Below are 14,342 nucleotides of genomic sequence, written 5' to 3'. Positions count from 1 at the left end.
AATGGCTCTCAACAGACCGCTGTGCTTGGTTTTTCTTTCAGTTTTGGACATTTGTTTTTAAGCAAATGATCATGTGACATGGCACACATCGCAAACCACAAGCCAGCCTGCATGTCTATGTCATTCTTATTTTTCAATTCACTTTTGTTTCCGCATGTTGCCATGTTGTGGCTCATAACTTTGGCTAAAATGATAAAGAACCAGCTAAGGTGTTTCTTAATACAGATATAATGAATGGAGGTTTTATCTGTTTTTAAATTTTATCATGAAATAATTGCATTAAATTTTCAGAAGGATATTAAAAGTACCAATGGCAGTGTCTTAGTTCTGTTTTTCTTGTCATTGGGTGCCTTTTTTTTTTCTTTAAACATAATTTTTACACAAATATAAACAACCCCCATAAGAAAATTTATCCTCTTTTTAAATGCTTTTCTGTATTTCAAAACCTAAATTCAAATAAAATGGTGGCTCTTTAAGGATGAGCATCACAGTAGATCTCAAAAATTGCGATTTGTCTTATTTTAAATGGTTTAATGTCATGTAACATCTATGGAGTCAAGGCAAAAAAAAATAATTTTCCATGATATTTTATTTATCTATTTATTGTGCTTTGATATTTACATACACCTACACACTACTTTTGTGAATTATCATAACACCTAGTCAAAATAAAACAGCTCCAACTGACTCGGTTATTAATTATTGGAGCTGCTCAGCTTATTATAGATATAAAAGCTTATATAAAATTTTAAATTATATTATTAATAAGATTCAAAAAAAGGTGGTCCAAACGGTTTTCTTTGATACTATATACTTTTGTTGCATTTTCTTTTTTTTTTCATATCAACATTAATTTCATTCTTGATTATTTTGATTTTTTTTTTTTTTTTTGAGAGGCTGCACAACTAATTATGAGTAAAGCTATCAAAGAAACATTACCTGTTGCAGAAGCCAAAGTGCCGTTGTGTTCATTATATGCAAGATGCCGCCATCTTGTGGTTGGCAGACAGAAGGGCAGCGCTGGGTTTGATTGGGACTGTCTGGCTGCCTTGAGCTGCTCCACTTCGGTACATCGTGGAGAGATGGCGTCGCTGTCATCTCCTCTGAGAGCCTGTAGAGGAATATTGAAAGAGTTACGTGCCATTCAAGGGCCGAGTTACAAACAGTCGCTGGCTTATAACTACGTCATAGATCAGTTTCGCAAGAATAAGGTGAGTTTAGTCCCAGCTTAGCAAAAGGCTAATATTAGCTAGGCTGCTACCAGCATCCTTAAGTCTCGTAGCATATTCCTAATAAGTCGTATTAAGCATATGCTAGTTGTCAAAGCTCTTGAATCGTTTATAAGCAAGGCTAATGTAAGGAAAACAGAACTTGACACTCACAGGCGGTTGCCGTCAAATAATAAAACATTTTAAAAAGCAAGGTGAGTTGTTGTGAAGGGCATGCTAGCATTAGCCAACGGCAGTCCTCGAGCGCCACAGTCCTGTAACTTTTTCGATGCGTCCCTTCGTGCATAGTGACATAAAATGACTGAACTGCTTCGCTATCATGCTATGCTGATTAGCTAATGTTGGAGCCAGGTGTGTTGAAGCAGAGACGTAAAAGTTGCAGGACACCGGCCCCTGAAAACTGAAGTTTGAGACCACTGGCTACCCGTTGAATTAACTTTATTAATGACTGCCGTGCAACTTTCTTGATAGGTTGTTTGCTTGTTAATTCAGTTATAACAATTTGCTGTAGATACCTGCTTTAGTGGTAAATAGAGAGACAACTATAAAATACTTTTTTTTTGCTCAGGACACTTTATGTAATGTAAAACCTTAACGACGCCTTAATAGTAATAATAATGCATAATTAATAAAACAAGGTTTCCCCGAGAAAATTTGCTAAGCCCGGTGGGTAGGGTATCAGCAGGCATTCACCCAGTGATCTGCCAGGTTTTTGAGTTAAAAAAATGTTTAAAGTTGACAAGAAACTTGAAAATATCACTTGATAATTATATGTTTTTTGGGAGATTAATATCTCCCAAAAACACCAACTATAAAGTCTTAAAAAATGCAAACATTAAAAAAAAAAAACTTAAATAAATAAGCAATGCTAAACCTGGTGGGGCTACAAGTAAAGCCTGGTGGCTCGCCAGGCTTATAATACACTGGGAGGAAACCCTGAATAAAGGAATGTGTTTATCTGCAGTAAAAAGTAGATACCTCCTCAGTAGACACCTATTTAGGTGCTGTTTAATGTTAAATAAAATGATGATTTGATAGTTTATAACAAAATAATTATTCTAAGCTTGTAATTACATGTTTAGCTCTGCTTTTACCGCTGCTCTATTTCACATGTGATTTTCAAAAATCACTCCACATTGTCCAGAATGCGTCAGTGTGCGTGTTGTTTGCCATGTAGGCTTAGAGCTTGCATTATTAATGCTTGGGAGAACATGGCTCAGCAGGAATACTGAATGCATGTCTTGTCACTGAAGCAAAACAGCTTAAAGCAACTCTTGCTAGTCATGTCAAACTGTGCATTGCTCTCTAGGCTCTACAGTGTACATTAAAGTATCTAAATGGACCCTACTCTGTGCTATTGTACTTGCAGTGGCAGATGAATGTCAGAAAGCTCTTCATTGCGCTTCCCTTATTTGCCTGAAGTGTATTCACTCAGTTATTCGTACACTTGACGTTTTTGCATTTTTAGAACTTCATGAGTTGGAATACCAACTCGGTCACAAGTCAGACCATTCTTATGGTTTCATGCCAGGGGTTTTTCTTTAAAGTGATGGAAATTACTGTCATTTAATCGTTTTACAAAGAAACGATTTGTTTCTTTCTTTTTCCTGATCGCAGGTTACAGGGGAAAGGTACTGCAGAGCCCAGCAGGAGGCGTACCACGCCTCGCTCACATACCTGTGTTTGCTGACGTCCACCAGGAACCACCTGGCCCTCCACAACCTCTACCATGGCAAGGGAGAGCGCAGCCCAGAAGAAGTGGCCGGCCTGGTGGGGCTCAGGCTGCCCACGCAGCCAGGAGGGAAAGGCTGGGAGAAGTAGGGACAGCGGAAAGTCAGTCTGCGGGAGAAAATCAGGAAACGCTCCTGGAATTACATCTATATGGACAGTGGATGGATCGGCTGCCTTCATGTAACTTAAACTCTAGGAGTTTGCTTGTTGTGGCATTGTGGACTGAGGGAACTTGTTCTTCATTCTCCTGAGCAACCGTCGTTCGAAACGAGGGGGGAAAAAATGTGAACTCATAAAATTAAAAAATAAAAACGTCAGCTAAAATATAAAACTTGTTAAAACCTTTGTATTCAATAGCAGCACCTCAAAAACACTGAATATCCCATTATGTGGTGTATGTCTACTCATTTAAAGGTAATCCTATAAATGGTGATTAATACTTGACTGTATGTAAATAAAACTTATTTGTTTTTTTGAAGTTGTGTGTAAATGTGCACATGAACAAACAGGCTAAAATAAATGACCATCAATATTTAGCTAATTGTCCAATTTATTATTTGGCTTTCATTTCCAAGATCTCAATGTGAAATTGAGCTTTGGGATATGACCTCAAACCTTTTTTTTTTTGGCAACAAAAGTAAAAATATGCATATTTTAGTCATTCAGAAAATGCAATTTCTTATTTGTATCCAATATGTCTCTTGAAAAGTATTTGTCTAAAGCTTCATACAAACTTCTTTTTTAACAATCCTGTGCATGTAAAAGTGTATCCATGCATTACTGAGGGAAATGTTTCTTAGGTTTCAGAAGACAACAGTCAATAAAGCCCATGTAGGTAGTTATTTTTAACTCAAATGTAAAGACTTTTCTAAAAACTGATGGAAAATCCAGAAAATGAAGTGTAGAAGCTTGAGATGGGAAAACTGTAGAAACCTCACCAGCTAGCTTAAGGCTATTTCATTTGTATATTAGTATTCACTTACATGTAGCTTTAACATTTCTTCCAAGAACAATAAAGGAACAGATAATGAAATTACATTTAAAACAAGAAATGTTATAATTGTAATTCAACACTAATAAATAGTGAAGACCTAATAAAGTAATTGTTGACCTAGAAAAACCTATAAAAAACAGTTTCTGTTCATCTCTGCTTTTTAGAGAGTCGGCTCCAAACCCAAGTATAATGAAGCATGGCGGTGGCTGCATCATGCTTTTCTTTTCTAGCATGGACAGGAAAAATTAGAGGAGCTGATGGAAAGATGGGCACTAAGGATACAGCCAGAGCTGCAATCGAATGGTTTAGATCAGAACATATTTATGTGTTAGAATGGTCCAGTCAAAGTCCAAAATTAGAAGAGGCATACCCAAAAAGTTCTGTAGTTGTAAATAAATGTAAAGGACTGAATTTATTTGATTTTTGTTACTGTTTATGTCAGGGCTGGTTTATGTGTGTGACTGGTTGCTTTGATGTTATTGAAAAAGTTTGTTTGTTTGTTTGTTTGTTTTTCCATGAAGCCCTCATTTGCAAATTGTTGGAGCAAAACCAACAAAAAGAGATTATCAATTTTTGCCACACGCTTTCCAGACAGCCATGGCTTTTTACATTGACCACGTGGGCGGTTGTCCAGGGCGGCATTACAGATAAGGAGGCTGAGCATGAGACACTATAATGTAACTTTTACAGCCTGTTTTTATGGATGTGCAGGAAGAGTTCTCTGCTCTCTCAAAAATCATACCTCCCCTCCCCAACCACCATCATATGATTCCTCCCTTTACCCCCTTTTTTTTCTTTTTTTTTTTGCTCTTAGTGTGCAGCGGTGACTAACGTTGCCTTCAGTGTGAATTAAAATAGACTAACCCTGCAGCAAAGCATGCTCACAGTGGCACAGGGGAGGGAGGAGAGAGCAAGACGTGCGCTGCTCATGTACAAACCCCAAACTTAACATGCGCAAACGCAGCCGGGGACAAATCAAACGCACAAAATGGGTAGTGACAAAGAAACAACTGTAGTGTCAAAATTGATTTCGCGATTGCGCGTCTCCTGGTCCTGCCATCCTGGAACAGAAACCAGGTGACCGAAAGTGGCGCTGGAGGTTTGTAGCTTCCAGAGAGGTGGAAGTGGTGCGAGTAAAAAAAAAAAAAAAAACATCAGCAAAAAACGTTTTAATCAAGTCGGCGCAACTTTAATTATTCCGGGGGGAAGGAAGGAGGGGATGAGCATCGAGCTTGGAGGAGAAGAGCGGGAGGCGGGGACTGCGGGGAGCCTGCTTCGGTCATTGGTTTGTCAGAAGGTGCAGCATCAGCTCAGCAGCATCATCTTCCTCCTCGAGAAGAAGAGGAGGGGCGGGGACGGGGAAACAGCTGTTGAGGGAGTTCACAAAGACGAGGTGCTTAGTTGTTTTTGATTTGCAAACCGCAGATTGTCTCTCCGGGGAAGCAGGTTGCTGGAGGAAGGGAGGGCAAAGGCGTTACCAGAAAAAAAAAAAAAAGCGCACGGAGCAACGAGAGTGGAAGTGACCAACGGAGCGATGTTTGGCATGATCAGAAATTCGCTCTTTGGGAATTCAGAGGAGACCGAGTACAAAGTGCTCAGCAGCGAGACAAAGGTAAGCAGAGAGACATCTGTGCGCCTTCTGCACGATGGCTTAGGTTTTGTTTGTTTCTGCGCAATTTTACGCACAGATTTTTCTGCTGTCCTCTCATCAAACTCCCAACTCTAACATTAGACACATGCAGCAGAATTTATTTTTAAAACGCAAGTCTCTCACTCGCCCTGCAACCTTGGCAGTAAGGCTAATTGCCTGTGACCTGTGAGGATGCCCGCTGACCCACAGCGCAAGCGCGCGCGCAAAGAAGGGAGCCCCGAGGGCCCGTGTGGCTCCACAAGGCAGAAACGAATAATGATGGAAACGCGTGAGAGAGAGTGAGTCAGGTGGCCGCACATCATGGCAGCACCATGCTGGGTGAATCTGTTCGGTCAGGCTGCACAGGGGTCGCAGCTGGTTGGAGATAGGGAAAATACTCTAAACATACAGCCAGAACCATGTGTTATGTTGGCCTAATCAAAGTCCAGACCTAATTCAATTGAGGATCTGGGGAAAAGGACATGCCTCGACAGCACCCCAGCTTTAACAACAAACAAATATACGTTTTTCTCATTTTTATTTTATTCTTTTGTTTTTACAACTATGCATAATTTCCCTTGCATTTCACAATTGTGAACTGGTTTATTTTGATCATTATGCACAACTGATTACTCTGGACGTCATTTTTAACACACCATCCCCACCCCGAAACATTGTGGTGGCAGCATCACGCTGTGGAGATGAATATTTTTCCAGTATCTATGAGAAAGATGGTTAGAGTTATTGAATTTGCATGAAAAATATGCTGATATGTTAGCGACTCAACACATCTCATTGAGAGTTGATCTGACGACGTTGAACAAAATTGCTTTAAAGGGGCAGGATGTATGTTCTCCAGCGACATAGTCACATTTTATAGCAAAGTCAAGTAGCAATGTTAACTTCAGCTGTTACCAAAATGCAAATATGACTTAAAAGAAATTTTTCCGCGTGATTTGACGCGTTGAAATTGGGCCTCTGTCTCTTGAAAAACTCCTGCTCATTCTGAAACTCCGCCTTCAAGAAGTTACCAACTTCTCTCCTCTATTAACCCTTTAACAAAATTTTTACCAGCATTGCACTGAGAAGTAGCTCCTATAATGAGCTCAGCAGATCAGTCAGTCTCACGCAGGTGTTCGCTAATTGCTGCTGGCTAGTCTGAAGGAGCTGAGCAAATGTTTGATGCGATCTTACATAGTGAATAAAAAAAAAATGTCAATTTTAACACACTAGATAAATATCTGGTTAGGTTGTATGGCAAAATAATGTAAATGTATTCTCAACAGACTTTATACTCTACCTACTATATAAATCATCACAATAAAAACCAACAGCCACTTGACAGCTGTGAAGAAAAATATTCTTTTAAATGTTTGTTTCATGTTGCTTTGCAGGATGAAACAACAGCTGGCTTCAAGAGTCCTTTCTAAATACCCGTCTTTACATGACGTGCACTTGGCCGTGTCAAAACTGATCTGTCTGTCAGTGAGTGTGTGTGTGTGTGTGGGTGTGGGTGGGTGTGTGGGGGTGTGTGTGTGTGTGCGTGTGTGGGCGTGTGTGTGTCAGTACGGGCCGTGTTCTCTCATGTGGAATGGGAATCCGCCTTTATCTCTTTGTCTCCCACTCAGAAGTTGTCTTTTGTTCGCCAGATAAACGAACAAAGGGACTTTGAAAACTCAGCAACACATGGCACATGTGAACATCCACAGTCCAAAGAGGAGGAGTTTTATTGGTGGTCCTCAAAAATAGACATCAACACAATCCCTGTTAAAAGTTTACATACACACCTCATGGAGATGAACAGCATGTAGATAGCTGACTTTTCTTATCACCGAAGTTTTATTTCATTGATCTGACTTTGCTTTTTAAGCAAAGCACATCATCTCTGAGTAGAGTTGAGGTCGGGTTCGTCGTAGAAACTTAATATCAGCCAGCTTTACCCATTTTAAGACCAGTACTGATGAGTGTTTGGGATCACTGTGCTGTTGGAACAACCAATTGTGTCCGAGTCTAAATCATCTTACCCAAATTGTTCTCCTCTGATGAAAGGAAATTGGTTTGGATTTTCAGGAACAATCAAAGCTCAAGCACGCTAGAAGATGTTGGTACAAACCTTGTTCCAAAACCAACATCTTCAAACTCCAGGAGCCTCATGCATAAAAAGAGTGCGCCGTTTTCACACGAAAACTTGGCGTACGGAAAAATTTAGAAAAGCGCGGCGCACAAAAAACTTTGAATGTATAAAGCCGTGCGGACACGTGGCCGCGCACCTTTCCTTTATACCTCCAAATTTGCGGGAAATAGAGCGCAGCTGCTGGTCCGCCCTGTCACCTCCATAAATATGTAAATTAGTATAAATACTAATTTATACTGCCACCACATGAAGCAATAACCATGGCAACATCCTTGTTTGTAACAGTACAAGTATTTATAATAATAATAATTATTATATTATTTAAAAGGTGCTTTCAGGGAACATACGGTAACCTCACAAAATAAAAATAATACATTTTAAAGAAAGAAAACAATCCAAATAATAATAATAAAAAGAAAATAAAGAGATCGCGCAAATGCCTGTTTGAACAGCAGAGCGTTCAGCCGGGATTTAAAGACAGACAGAGAGTCATTTGAGTGGGTAAAATGGACGTTTATTAGAAGTAGTGGAATCATGTGCATAAGTTGTACATTTACAAAATAGAGATGCTTTCTGTCCAGAAAGGCACATTCACAAAGCGGGCGACTCGACTGAAGGATGACTGCAGCTGGACCGGTACCGGTACCACACGGCTCCTTCTATCAGTTCTGCTCAGAGCTCCGGGATAATCAGTCTGGATTAATCTAAACGCTAATAAACCATCATCACCATTTCCCAGCAGATCTACATGATCAATCGCTCCCTCTGAATCCTTCCCTTGGCGATGTTCTCCATCAGATCCAAAGCGCTCCACAGTTAGCGGCTCACCTTTGCGCAGCTACTTTTATACGTGTGATTGCATACACACCTCCATCGCCTTAAAAATAATCAAACCTGTTTGGAGTTAATCTGCTGATCCAACCATGTTTTTGTTTTTTTGTGAGAATGAAATTACCCCATAGATGCATTTCATTCGCTTCGGCGCACAGAACACTGCGTTACATCTTTATGGGACAAAGCTGAGGAAATTAATTTTTCACATTCTAGTGAGGTTTTCGCATCCTTTTATTTTTGCTTTCTTTATTTTGTGTGTGTGTGTGTTAGGTTATTATCTGAGGACAAATGGGGTTCAGTTTCATTGTGTAGTTTAAACAATAAAATATTAAAAACGTTTAAAAAAAAACCTAAAACATCGGGTTTGATGCTTCTTAGTCTAAATAACACTGAATGTAGTCAGATTGTAGTGTATTTAGGTGAGTTTTGACGCTTTGTAGTTTGATATTGTCCACAGAAAACGTTTGCGTGGCTGCCGCACATTTTCACGCCAGCGAGAAAGTGTGCGTATATTTACGCAAGCTTTGACGCAAAGTTAATTTTTATAAATGCGTGCGCACATTATTCATGCATGAGGCGCCCGGGTCTTTTCCCTTTTTTTTTCCTGACTTAAATCAACAGAAATGTCCGTTTCAAATTTGGGTACATGCCAGCTAAAACTTAAAGAAGTTGCAGTGTCCCACAGTTATGACTTATAAGGTTAATGTAGCATTTCAATATGGTCGCTCCTCACATCAGCAGGTAGCAAGCTGCGCTGGAAATCTGTGTATGTTAAAACACACACATTTAACCCTCCGGTGGTCTTTGCACAACACAGGGGGGCACGGTAAATGTCCTGGTCAGACAGAGAGGAAGCAGGGAGGGGGGGAGGGTTGTTCCGTCACACCATCAGTTCCCGATACCACACACAAAAAAACCTCTGACACACTGGATCACTGTACACCGCCCCCTCCCCCACACACACACACAGAGTAAAAATCCTGTGGGGTCAAAGGCTATGTAGCCTAAATGACCTCAACTCTTCAGACCGAGGGAGGGTTAAGAGTGTGTCTGAAATCAATGCAACTCTAAGCTGAGCAAATTAAAAGTTGTTATGCTTCAACTAATGTTTCTAAGAGGTAATGCGAACAGTGTTCAAAATCTCAACTTCTTACCCTGGAACATTGTCACCTCTGGTCTGACGGCAAACCCAGCTCCGAGTTCCAGGGTAACTGGAACACATCGATGATTTGGAGTGGCCCTAATCTCAGACAATTTTAAAGTGGAGCTAGAAGAGTGTGTGAGACCCTCTTTTTCTCCGGGAATGGAAAAGGCCAAAATTCCAGCAAGCTATTGTGAACTCAAAACATTTGACCCAAATCACAACTTGTGGCTTTGGAGATAGTAAAAAAAACAAAACACCTCTCACCATGATTCAGTCAGCAAACAAAAATAATCTAGTTTATCCCAAACGACCCAAAAACGGCAAAGTTCTGGATTTACCGTCAGAAAAAAGGCGTCGAGAGAAAAAACGCCTTTTTTGTACGCCCCGTGTCAAGATCTGGCTTCTGCTGCATAAAGCATCTGTCTGACACTTTTAATTAAAACCGACAGCTCCAGAGGAGATGCCAGGTGGGGCACATTCACACACTCACAGGCTGAACAGCAGCAGCAACAGTGGGTGAAACCGAGCTCAAACCCCGCTAATGAGCACAGAGCACGATTTTAAAACCAAAACGGCAGAATTTTTATTTATTTTGGTGTAAGCCCTTTTTTTCTTTTTTTAGGCAGAGGCTAATTACAATGCACATGCTCACACAGACACAGCCTGCATGCACATGACAAATTAATTGCACTGTTGCACAGAAGAGAGGCCTGTGCTTTCGTGTCAGCCACGCACAACTTTTAACGTCGGCCCCAGTGACAACTTCTTCAAAGCTAACTCTTTAATTGCAATGCAGGAGCATGTGGATCTGACACGAGATACAGCACAGTGCTCCCCTTTTCGCTGCAGAACTGGAATTAATGCCTCTGGAGGAACATTTGTTGAAGCGCTTTATTAAAAAAAAGAAAGTGCATTTAGTACCTTGGGACCGGGAAAGAGGATTGAAAGTTACACATTTATTTTATGGGATGAAGATCCCATTATCTGAATGATACTTCTTAGCATCGCAGGTTGCTCATGGGGGAGGAAAATAATCCCAAACGGCTCACGCACGAGTGAAAACATAAGACATCATTTCTCTGATTTCATTTCGTGCTACAGGTGTCACACTGCGAGCAACGATCATCCTCAGCAGCCGGCGGTCCATTTTTTTCGAAGCGTTAGAGAAATTAAACTGCAATATGACGCGATTAAATTCCAAGCGACACACTGTGGAATACTTCGAAAACGACAGCGTGTAGCAGGAGCCGCGTAGCAGGAGCGACCGCGCTCCACGTTGACCCCACATAGTGGCCTGCTTTTAAAGCAGATGTTCGTGTGTCACCTTAATGCCGCCGCCACGCCGTTACGTAAGAGCACACACATCTCTGGCCCAGAATCCCCCGTGAGCTCACTGAACCCTGCAGAGCAGAACAAGACATTTAATCGGATCGGGGCGAACACGGTTCACGTGGGTCTGCCCACTGAGGGTTTTGTGTGGCCTTTGCGAAGATTATTCCCACTCCTTGAGCTTTTTGCGTATTTTGTCACCTCAAATTTTGAAGTAATTCATTGGGACTTAACCAACGCAGGCCGAGCGTTGCTGTGAACTTGAAGGAAACAGATGCTTGCCCTCCATTTTTTGTTAAAACAAATAACTATGTATCTGAAAAGTGCGGAGTGCTTTTGTTTTTAGGCTCCCTAACAGCTTTATTTCTACAAATGCAATACTTTAGGTGTGTGTTTCTACCAGCTTCGCACGTCTTGGCAGACAGATCAGTCAGACTGGACAGCAATTTGAAGTTTTACTTCAAATTCTCAATTAGATTTTGATATGGACTTTGACTAGGCTGCTCTAAGGCGTAAATGTGATCTGATCTAATCTATTCCAATGTAGCTAAGAAAATAGTCCTGCTCAGGTTTCATCATGAGGATGGTGTGCTCATTATGATGTACCTCAATGGTGTCCAAAGCGTGGCCCGGGGGCCATTTGTGGCCCTTCAAATGATTTTGACCCCTGACCACAAGTCAAAAATGGTAACAATTTTGGCTAACAAATAAAAAAAACAATCGCTAAGCATAAAGTTTGGAAATTGCCTCTTTTTCTTTTAATAAGGCAACAGTCTGAATCCTTTTTATGTTTTGTTTTTTTAATGATAAACAGATTTCACAAAAACTGTTCATTGCTGAGCTGGTAAAACAAAACAAAAAAGATTTTGCATTTTTAATTCGATTAACTTTGTAGCTCGCCAGTAGTTTAAAATTGCCAATCATGGCCCCCAGGACAAAATGTATTGGACACGACTGATGTACACTGATACTTTTCTACCCAGAAAAATTTTTTACATGTCGATCAAACAGCTTATACTTTTGGTCAAAACAGACCGGAGTCCCTTCCACCACATATTTGCTGTGTCTCCTGTAGAGAAAAGTACAAACAGAACTTTTTGTTTTAAGGCTTTCTTCTCACCACCCTTCCATACATCCCAGACTCGGAGGAACATATGGCATAAACAAACTAAAATTCGTGTCACAATCGTCTGTGTTTCAGAAGGGCACCACTTTGTTTGCTCCAAAAACTATTAGCATTCTCTCGTTTCTCTTTGTTCCACAGAACGGAGTGGGCTTTGAGGTGAGACGGTACGATGCGGCAAAGTACGCTGCCGTCTACTCAGAAGGAAGGACCTATGAGCAAGTAATTGGGGAGCTGGTCCGGAAACTGCTGACGTACATCGGTGGAAACAATGAGCAAGGTTAGAAAGAGAAACGCTTGAAACCAACCAAACCCCACTTTACATTAATGAAACATCAATGCATCTTGTCGTATATTTCAAATTCACATTTCGTTTTCTAAGGTGAGGCCATGGGCATCGCATTTCCCATCATCATCACGGTGTACCCGCGGAACGATGGCGTTTTCTCCCGACGTCTGGCGGTGGGCATCAGGATCCCCAACGCCTACCAGCAAGACCCCCCAGCTCCCACCGACAGCGCCATCGTGGTGGAGGAGCGGCCCGGCATGACTGTATACACGCTGTATGTGCCATTTGTGACAGTGTATCTTATAATAATGTTTATTATTTTTTACAAAATCAAGTTGTTTGTAAAGGCTTGCAAGACATATTTGTAAACGCTGGTAAATTGGATTAAGAAAGCTCAATCCAACACGCAAGAGCTGATACATTATGTTTAGCCTATTTAGTATGGAAGGTGATCCAATGTTGTCTACTTTATTCACTTTTTATTTAGAGTCGATGCTATGAATGCAACCTTGTAGGATCACAAGGTTGCATTCCTACAAGGTTGAAATAAAAAAGACGAAATAAAAAAAGAGATTTGCACAAGTCACTCTTTCAAAATGCTCAAGGACAATGTTGGGAAAGGCCAAGTCAAAGTCTTTGACTTTAAGCTAATAGAGATGACGTGAGCGGTTCAACTGAGGAAATGCACCAACGCCCCAGAGACAAAGCTGTTCTGTAGAGTGAACTGGACTGGAAATACCTCCCAGCTCAAGTTCAGGACCGAGTACAGTAACACCAACGAAGAAGCTGCAGTTCTTACACAGAGGCAACGCGAAATACTACACTTTTGATTCCCATTGTATGCGCTGCAACTGTTAAGACATTATAAGTGACTACGAGTTGAAATTTACCCGTTCTGTTCCGTTTTTGCAGACAGTTTGGCGGCTTCGCCGGGGAGAGCGAGTATCGGGCCGAGGCCTCCCGCCTGACGCGCGCCCTGGGCGAGACCACGCCCTTTCAGCGCAAGCAGTACTTCTGCTGCAGCTACGACCCTCCGCTCAAGCCTTACGGACGTAGAAATGAAGTTTGGTTTCTACAGGAGGACCCGTGAAAGGCCACTCAGTCCCATCTGATGCTTAGTCCTCCGAAAAAGGAAAAAATGTAATCTTCACCTACAGCTGTAAACAGAGAATGGTCTCAAAATGAAGCTGGAAGAAGCGAGACTTTCTGTATCTACGCTTCCTACACTAGAAAAAACAAACAGTATTTACCATAAGAATGACCAAAAGAAAGGAAAGACAAAAATATTGGAAACTAAATTAGCTTCCACTAACATATAGTTTGAGACTTGTATTTGTTTTTTGAAGGTGATAACTCCCAACAGAGTTCCCATGTTTTTGAGTACTAATTTGCACATTTTTAAATGACAGTAACAACTAGAAACATAAAGAAAAGTAGTTGCCAAAGCAAGCTTCTTCTATCTGATTAAGATGCTGTAAAGTTAAACCATTAAGTGGAATTAAACATTTTGAATCAGACGAATGGCAGCTGTGAGGAGACCTTTGGTTGTTTGAGCCACAATACTTCTACATATTTGTCTAAAAATATTCCGTGTTTTCAGTGGCGAGTTTTGTGTTTTAGTGCATGAGATATAAGCTCATTTTTACTTCGTGAAACTCTACTGTTTTGTGATCCATCTGCGCATGTAGGCCGGGGTTTTGTGGTCGATGTTAATTTCATTTTTAAGGCTTGAAAGTGTTTTATTGCATAAATAAAAGCATTATTCAGTTATAGTCTGTATTTGCTGTTCTTGTCTTTTCATTTGTGCGACACAAAGTCAGTCAAAATCTCTTATTGTTTGATTACTAAAAATCGGGAAACTCGTATTTAGGAGAGTGGCAAGAATAAATCCTGTCTGCATTTTGA

General features: G+C 40.8%; 3 protein-coding genes across 5 annotated transcripts in view; 2 read left to right on the top strand and 1 right to left on the bottom strand.

Annotated features, from left to right (window-relative positions):
* Positions 1–1,054, bottom strand: part of grin2ba (glutamate receptor, ionotropic, N-methyl D-aspartate 2B, genome duplicate a) — a 171,999-nt gene extending 170,945 nt beyond the window's left edge. For all 3 annotated transcript variants that reach the window (XM_032586919.1, XM_032586917.1, XM_032586918.1), the window contains exon 1: positions 940–1,054. The gene's annotated coding sequence lies outside the window, so the exon portion shown is untranslated. The remainder of the gene's footprint in view (positions 1–939) is intronic.
* Positions 1,013–3,496, top strand: fmc1 (formation of mitochondrial complex V assembly factor 1). The gene is made up of 2 exons (XM_032586920.1): positions 1,013–1,211; positions 2,847–3,496. Exons 1-2 carry the CDS (start codon positions 1,083–1,085, stop codon positions 3,048–3,050), a joined length of 333 nt encoding a protein of 110 aa, XP_032442811.1. The 5' UTR covers positions 1,013–1,082; the 3' UTR covers positions 3,051–3,496.
* Positions 3,497–5,247: 1,751 nt separating this feature from the next.
* Positions 5,248–14,342, top strand: LOC116734876 (heme-binding protein 1). The gene is made up of 4 exons (XM_032586416.1): positions 5,248–5,566; positions 12,290–12,428; positions 12,531–12,711; positions 13,350–14,342. Exons 1-4 carry the CDS (start codon positions 5,489–5,491, stop codon positions 13,525–13,527), a joined length of 576 nt encoding a protein of 191 aa, XP_032442307.1. The 5' UTR covers positions 5,248–5,488; the 3' UTR covers positions 13,528–14,342.

Source organism: Xiphophorus hellerii, chromosome 16, assembly GCF_003331165.1.
Source record: "Xiphophorus hellerii strain 12219 chromosome 16, Xiphophorus_hellerii-4.1, whole genome shotgun sequence".
NCBI lineage: Eukaryota > Metazoa > Chordata > Actinopteri > Cyprinodontiformes > Poeciliidae > Xiphophorus > Xiphophorus hellerii.
Note: the sequence above shows the minus strand (reverse complement) of the source record. Positions and strands in the feature narration are given on the sequence as shown.

Bases quoted from the DNA above. Each gene is read 5' to 3' on its own strand.
- fmc1 (XM_032586920.1), top strand. From the start codon at position 1,083: ATGGCGTCGCTGTCATCTCCTCTGAGAGCCTGTAGAGGAATATTGAAA. The intron at 1,212-2,846 runs GTGAGTTTAGTC...TCCTGATCGCAG, and splicing joins ATCAGTTTCGCAAGAATAAG to GTTACAGGGGAAAGGTACTG.
- LOC116734876 (XM_032586416.1), top strand. From the start codon at position 5,489: ATGTTTGGCATGATCAGAAATTCGCTCTTTGGGAATTCAGAGGAGACC. The intron at 5,567-12,289 runs GTAAGCAGAGAG...TTTGTTCCACAG, and splicing joins TGCTCAGCAGCGAGACAAAG to AACGGAGTGGGCTTTGAGGT. The intron at 12,712-13,349 runs GTATGTGCCATT...CCGTTTTTGCAG, and splicing joins GGCATGACTGTATACACGCT to ACAGTTTGGCGGCTTCGCCG.